This window comes from Ruditapes philippinarum, unplaced genomic scaffold, assembly GCF_026571515.1.
Source record: "Ruditapes philippinarum isolate M1 unplaced genomic scaffold, ASM2657151v2 ctg1517_1_1_1_1, whole genome shotgun sequence".
NCBI lineage: Eukaryota > Metazoa > Mollusca > Bivalvia > Venerida > Veneridae > Ruditapes > Ruditapes philippinarum.
This window is the reverse complement of record NW_026856216.1, coordinates 92,473-100,625: the sequence shown is the minus strand read 5'-3', so window position 1 is coordinate 100,625 and position 8,153 is coordinate 92,473. Positions and strand designations below refer to the sequence as shown.

The 8,153-nt window shown below is 32.5% G+C and overlaps 1 protein-coding gene across 1 annotated transcript in view; it reads right to left on the bottom strand.

Annotated features, from left to right (window-relative positions):
- Positions 1-2,508: 2,508 nt before the first annotated feature.
- LOC132745826 (kinesin heavy chain-like) overlaps positions 2,509-8,153 on the bottom strand; it is a 36,256-nt gene continuing 30,611 nt past the window's right edge. The window contains 4 exon segments of the mRNA XM_060734812.1: positions 2,509-3,098; positions 5,316-5,366; positions 6,239-6,344; positions 6,916-7,854. Coding sequence (XP_060590795.1) covers positions 2,821-3,098; positions 5,316-5,366; positions 6,239-6,344; positions 6,916-7,854 — 1,374 coding nt within the window. The 3' untranslated portion in view covers positions 2,509-2,820.

The window sequence follows — 8,153 nt, the reverse complement described above, 5'->3', positions numbered from 1 at the left end:
ATATATTTAAAACAATTGCTTGGAGAGATACATTAAAAAAACATTTGAGTATTGTTAAGTTAATATTGTCATTGCACTTAGATGCTGCAACTAGCCTGTTAAACATTGATTGCAACTGCTTCACACACTATGTTTGATTAGCCAGTGACAGAAGACCACAATTATCATGTAGCAATGATACTGGCTGCAAATGTACTTCAGAGAAACCATTGACCTACTAGCCTTGTATAGGTAAACACATGAAACTACAAAGAAGTGCCCGTTCATTCCTGAAATAGTGCACAGATGGGCACCTGAGGTCATGCACTACCAGTAAAGCTGGAGTCGTTATATGACCTATACTGTGTTGGTGCGAAAGTAAAACCCAGCCAAAAAAACACCTGGATCTTTGGTGAGCTATCTCTTGCCATAATGGCCCTCTTGTTCAAGTACAAACCACTTAATTTTCAGTGTGTGAGCCTTGGATAAGGCCCAGTGACTTACATTGAAGAAATCTAGTCTTTGCCAATAATGAATCTTAATGGGATTGATATAGGGCCATCATGATGTTCTCCCTATGAACAAGACATACAATTAATTGACTGGAACAACTTTAGCTTCATCCATTGATTACCAATTTTGGTCAAGTGGATTCAGAGGTGATGGTTTAAACGGTGGTTAGCAGACTGCCATTGTTTCCAAAAACAGTCTAGCTTTGAACATATATTTCCAGAGTTGTGTAAAATCCCAACCTTGCAAAATAAAAGCAATTAATTGACACATATTGAAATATAAATTCGTGTTTTTATTCAACAAAAATAGCAAAATATTTTAACATTTCCTTATCAATTAATATCACAGCTTCTGTTATAAATTAAAATACATTATAAATGCAACAAATATTTGTACTTTAAAAAAAAATAACTGACCTTTAGTCCAAGGTCAATCCAACAATGTAACTATATGCCTCGTAAAAAACAACTAGGAATTATACTTTAATGATGTATGGTTAACTAGTCGAAAGTAAATATAATGGCAGAATTATAAAACGCTATCTAGATTAAAGGGTATCTAGCTATATTTGGCTGTCGATAAAGGCTAGAATAATAATATCTGTCATATTTTGCGGTTCGGATTGGAATATCCGTCCCTAGGTGACCCGCCCATGGGCGGGTGACCAAGGGACGGATATTCCAATCCGAATCGCAAACATGTCAGATATTTTTTCTTGCATATTCTACCATATTCTATTATATTTAAAATTCTTCATCTTTATTTTCAATGAAAATTTATATCATTACAACCGTAACTACTTTCTTACAACAGCGTATGAATTACAACTTCATTCATAACGGTAAAATGACGTCATCCTAACCGTACCATTGTACAGCACGCGACTCATCTGGAACCCCCCATGCCAGATGAAATTTCCGGCATGGGTAAAACTCACGGAAATGCCAGTCTGATATGCAAGAATAATCAATTTGTTTTCATTGTGATAAAAATCCTACCGAAGTACATTTGTTAACCTAAATTCAGAAGACTGATGTATAGAGATTTGGCATTGCTGAAATTTTAGTCGGATATTAAATGATTTTACAGTATTCTAAAGTTAATAAAACATTTGCCAGATATAGCTTTACACCTTTTAATAGTATGTGGTTGGCAAGACATGGATTATAATGCTGTAGATATCACAAAATACTTATTTAAACACATTTAGTTATCTTGTTATTGAAAATGACAGGTACTTTTTGACATTATTTGTCTACTAAGACAATAATTACTATCTATTTTAATGACTAATTAAAATACTTATTACACATTTAATGTGTTTGTTTTATTTACATGTAAAATGTTTAATGAAATATGTTGTATATACTAGTAAGCAACTCTAACCGTTTAACCCAGATTGAAGGGGTGTCCCAGGCTGAGTAGTTACAGTCTATGACTACAACCTCTTGCCCTTCAGCGCTGGGTTCGAATCCCGACAGGGTGATGAAACTATCCAACTAGCTTACGGAACATTGGTGGTTCTACTTGGGTGCTTGTTCCTGCCTGAAATAATGCACAAAAAGGCACTAGACGTCTTTGTCCACCAGTAAAGCTGGAAAGTTGCCACATTATATGACCTTTACTGTCTTGGTGAGATATAAAACCCAACACCCCAGATTGAAAGAGGTACAATTAAGTCAATTTGAGATAGGTTAATATAAAACATATAGCAGACTTATCTGTAAACAGATGTACATAATGAAATATATTTTCCCAATTTTGAAACCTTATCAAAACTTCATTATTCACACTTGTTCATTGAATAATCAGAAATGAAAAATGATCTGAAACAAATAAAAAATAAATAAGAAGGACAGAGTGATATGAAAAGATACATTATAAATGCTTACTCTGTTTTGGCAGCCATAAAATCTTTGAAAATATCAAACAAAAGCTGCCATTTGTAACCTCTGATTTCATTGTAAAATGTTTTGATAAACGTTATAAAATGGAGGGTACTTTTAACTTAAAAGTAAAATCAAACGAATTGATGTAATATCCAGTTACTTTTTACAGAAATTAAAAGCATTTGGAAAACATATTTTGTATAACCCCCCAGCTTCATTTCTTGTTCAATAAAGGCAAAAAATGATAGTATTTAAATCTTTCATCTGAGGAATGTACATGTATCATTTTATATATTTCACTGAATAGATGCATTTATTAAAATGTATCCTGAACATATTTAAAAAATGTAAATACTTGGTTAACATTTGAACAAACATTTCGAAAAAATCTTAATAAATAATATCAACAAATTTGCAGTCCGGACTGAGGCAGCGACATTTACGTAAATTTCACTTTCTTCAAGTAGAATTTCTTCTTTGCTAGGTAACGACGCCAGGACCTCTGTATCACTTCCGCCGACTGTCGTGCCTTGCGTATTCTATGCACACGATCTCTTTCCATATGAGCTTTACTCATAAATTTAGTCTCGCGTTCCTTGTCTTTAAATGCTGTCACACGACGTGGCGTATCTAATTCCTCGTCTGGCACCAAGTCATTTTGTGACATGTTGAATGAAGAGTTCCTTATTAAAAACTTAGACATGTCTATTCCTTCCTCTGAAAAATAGAAGAAGAAAAAATTGCTTAAACTTTTGTAGTTAAACAACATGAAGAAATGTAATTTTATATCACATGACTATAAGTATCCAGCAATTGTACCAAATTTGTTTCATGTATTGGGAATGGTAATATAAAATATACCTGAGGACTGTGGAAGAATAAATTTACAAAACTATATGAAATGATTACTCATGTGAGATAGTCTACATGTATATAAAACAAATCTAGCACAACCATTACAGAATAAGAGAAAATGTTCACAGTGTCATAATGAATGAATCATCTTTAAACAAGTGTAATTAACATAAAAATACCATTTAGAGGCAGCTAATGACATTAAATTTTACACTTTCAGCTAAAAGCTAGATCTATTACAAATCACTAAACTGTACTAGTCTGTACTAATTTAAATGCAAAGGCAAATTTGGAAAAATAAGTGCCTTGAATCTGATTCACGCTATATATATCTTGAAATCTACAAAAACTTACTTCTAGTATCTAATATTTTAAGTTATAATCAGCATTTTACTATTCTATCTTTTACTCTAGTTAAAATCTTTATGATAATCATATACAATATTTAACTAAGTTTGCATAGTCAGATTTTCTGTCCTTATATCAGAAATCCAGTTATGGCTTATCATGTAAGTATCACACACTACAATGCATCATTCTGATTAGATCTTGCAGTCACTCAATTGATAAAAGGGACCAGTCTCCAAATGCAGTTTTGCCATAGGTTAATTTTGAATTTGAACAATCATATCAGCCAATAGATGGCTTGTGTTTCAGACTGGTTTTGTTTTTCCCCCACACGAAAACTTGGCAAAATCATGTAGATTGTTGATGATGACACAATCTGAACAAAGTTGGAAACTGGTCTACCCTTGCTTCCACATTTTGCTCACAAGTTATTAAATAATTACCAATAGTTCAAATATTTTTTTCTTTACAAATAAGGTTAATATTGGACTGAACTTTTAAACACAAGTACTTCAGTACACCTGAAACAAACATTCAAGCATGAATCTACAACAAAATTATACAAGCTATCAAAAACCACATCTAAAGCTACAAAATTAGAAACAAATGTAAATTAACAATAAGCATGTTTCAACTAAATAATTTTATGACAAATGAAGCCCTACATTTGGCCATGCACAGTAAATATGATATGAACATAATGTCACCATCGCTGAATGTCAGCTTTAGAGTACATTCACAGCAGTTGTAATTTAAACTGTGTAAACTGGCTGAGACATATTTAATCATGACATCTTTTGGTTGGAATAAGGGAAAGTACAAATGACAAATGGTCTAATACCAGAACAGAAATAAAAGAATGAGTATAAAAGGAAGACAAAAGTTATGGGATTTGAAATCATACAGGTAAGAGAATTAACATATCCTTAGAAAATATGGATAATATGTCACCTGAATAACAATATTTTCTTCCATGGGTCAGTAACATATTTATAAGTGAAGTCAATTATACATGTATGATGATATAATTACTCTTCCATGACCGTTATATATAAGGGTAGTCTTTTTATATGTTGATATATTCTTCCATGAAAGTTATATATAAGGGTAGTTTATTATATGTGGATATATTCTTCCATGAAAGTAATATATAAGGGCAATGACTTACATTTGGAGGGCAGTCACTTATATGTGGAACGATTCTTCCATGGAGGTTACGTATAACACTTACAAAGTGTCTTACATGTGGATATAATAATTTTCTTCCATGGAAATAACACATTAAGATTGGATAGTCACTAACTGTTGACAGATGCCCTGGTTTGGGTTGTGAATAATAGGGACCCCTGGCTTATAAAACAGCAAAAAAGATGCTAAAAATGAGCGAAAATCAACATCCAGGAATATGCAAAATGAGATTGCAGACTTAAGTATTGAAGAGTTTAACTTTCCAAATTGAAATCCATTGGTAAGAAATGAGATACAAGCATTTTGCATCAAGCTATAAAAGTAGGTCGTTTTGAAATCTTTACTTAATTTGGAACATGAATCATACTATTATTATATTTGAAATAATGGTTCCCAATCTCGTGTTTTATACTCCTAGGATGAAATCACTCAGATGGCAACTACTGTTTATGATAGCATAAAATGAGCACATCAAGTATGTTAGAGGACGGCTACAAGTTGTCAGACGCCTACAGCAAACCTATCACTTTCTTCGAGACGTACGGGCACTACTACCCTGCCAACCCCATGGTGTCATGTGCTCCCTGCTGCTCGCTAAATTCATACGTAAATTTTTTATGCATAATATAATTTCTTTAAAAAATGCTGTAATAGTTTCAAATGTGACATTTCATGAAAATATTTTGATATTTACTGCAATATATCATATAGAATTGTTAAAATATTGTATTTTTTCATTAAAATTTTGCTTCATATAAATTTTCTATTATGCAAAATAGCTGAAAAAGTACAAAATGCTACCAATTATCTTATTTGTTGTTCACTTTAATTAAACAATGTAAAATACATTAAACAACAAAGCTGTCAGACTGATAATGTTCTTGGAAATTCTAAGTGCCGGCCTTGCAACATTATTTAAATTCTCATTTAAGGAAAATAACCCAGTGAAATTCCATGTCAGAGTTAACGGTCAGTGACCTTCAATTATGATCGTGAAGATATGTTTAATAACAAACTTGTTACCAAACATTTTCTCAGATCACCAACAGGAATACCTGTATAATAATCCATGCTAGAGTTATGGGTCTTGGATAGTAATGTACAATTATGGTCCTAAATGTGAAGTTTCAAGTGTATCAAGTTTATAACTGGTTTATAAGATGAGAAGTTGCACACAGGAGTGCCAGTGTCAGGGTTAGTTAGATAATCCAAATATTCTATAAATAGCTAAGCTAAAGATAAATTCTGATTAATTTTTAATTTCCATTTTTCTATTATAATCATTTCTAAAAAAGAAAAAAATGCCATTACCTGATATTAAAAAGATATTTGTGACAAAAAATACAGAAATCCTTTGAGAAATATTTTAATAGCAAATGTGAAAGAAATAATGTACAAAGTTATAGAATAATTACAAAAAAATCTATTTAAATATTTTGTAATGTCTTAATAAATATATAACATACCTGCAGAAGATGGCCTAGGTTTTGACTTGGTTTTCTGTCTGGACTGTCTTTCTCTACTAGGAGGTTGTTGTATATATCGGGAAATTTTTGCTGACATAGGCGATTCCTGAAAAATAACGTAATATGTTACTAAAGGTATCATATGCCCCTGATGATTATGCTTGACAAAAAATCTGTATAAATCTAGACTTCAGATTGTGAACAAATGTGCCAAGTAATTTCAAAATCTCTGAAGAAATGACAAACTTATTGACATGAAAAAAAAGAGACCCCGTCCTTGGCCTTAATGTAACCTTGACCTTTGTGCAAAGACCTTCAAGACAGGGTCATGGTCTCATGTTGGTGAAAAACTGAACTAGTTAATTTTAAATCGATAAGAATCGAAAAGAATCCAGACACAAAAATGTACTCCATATATGGCCTCATGTGTGACCTTGACCTTTGAGCTACAGAAAACCATATTGTTTTTCTTTTAATAAAACATTACAGGTCTTAAAGTTTTTAAAAAATAGTTTCAGAGACATAAATCTTGTAAGGTATGGTTAATATGTATTCATTTTCAAACACATATGCCACTAATATGCAAACTTGGTACATTTTCGGCAAAATGTAATAATGGTTTTGATGTACTTAAAAGCATTCAAAACAAAAAGAACAAGTTATGTAAATATTCTTACCCCTGCATCTGGCTCCAGTTTTGACCTTTCAGCTGACCTTGTCTCTCTTGACCTCTCTGGCCCACTTTTCTGATTTCCTCTACTGGCCTTCGGTCTGGATGGAGTCCTTTGAGATTCCAGATATGGGTTTGGTCTATATTTAGAAGTCCTTGCAAATTGTTCATACTCATTATTATCTGGACAAACAGGATTATTTTCCTGGCCTAACATGGATGTCAGTGCTGAATCAAAGTTTTTGGATGAAAGAGTCATTTTTCTAGCATCAAAGTGATCAGTGTTTGATATACCATTTATATATTCACTAGGCATGTAAGTTCTTTGATCATTTTTCATCAACAAAGACTTTTCCCTACTTTGCCTGTTTGTTCTACTATTATTAAGCTCTTTCTCAACACGTCTGCTTTGAATTTCAAGCATGTCGTCTGCTGTTAAAACAGATTTCCTATCTTTGTCTTTTATCACAGAACTATCTAATTTTTCATTGTCCTGAGTGCTCTCGTCAAATGTTACTTTTAACTCCTCGTTATTACCTTTTCTCTTACCCGACGACTCGAATGCTAAATTTGACGGGGTCGTCGGTCGGGAATAATTTGACTCCCATCTCGATGTAGGGTCTTTCTCTGATTTACGTTTTGAATAAAATTCATTATTTGGCACATTAGCAGATACATTGAGACTGTCCTCATTTCTATCTCCATTTACAACAAAAGTATTTTCACGAGACGACTTTGATTTTGACTCATTAGCAAAACTATTTTCCCTAGCACCGTCCTCTACATGTCCGTTCATTTGTGAGGCAAAATTTGTCTGAGGTGCAAATGGTTTACCTGAGGACATTGCCTCTTTAAGTTCACGAAGTTTTTGACGAGTGGCAAGTTCTTTTAACTCCATAAGTTCAGCCGTTGCTAGAAGTTTCTCCCTTTCAATTTGATTCTTTACCTATTGTTAAAATAAACGAATAATGAAACACTGAGCTATCACGACACCTGCTCCTCACTTTGTAATTTATAGATATAAAGTATCTGTGACATTTTAAAAATGAAGTTTTCATTTGACAAAGTTACGAAATAATTCAATAAATCAAATCTAGTGTACCTACATTTTAAAGAAAAAAAATATATAATTGGCATGCATAAGAAACTAAGCAGATGCCATCTTTGTCAAAGAAAAGTTATACGCCAGCTAGAAATTTATGAATATTTTCGCAATTATCCAGAAAAACAAAATTGCTTCAATTC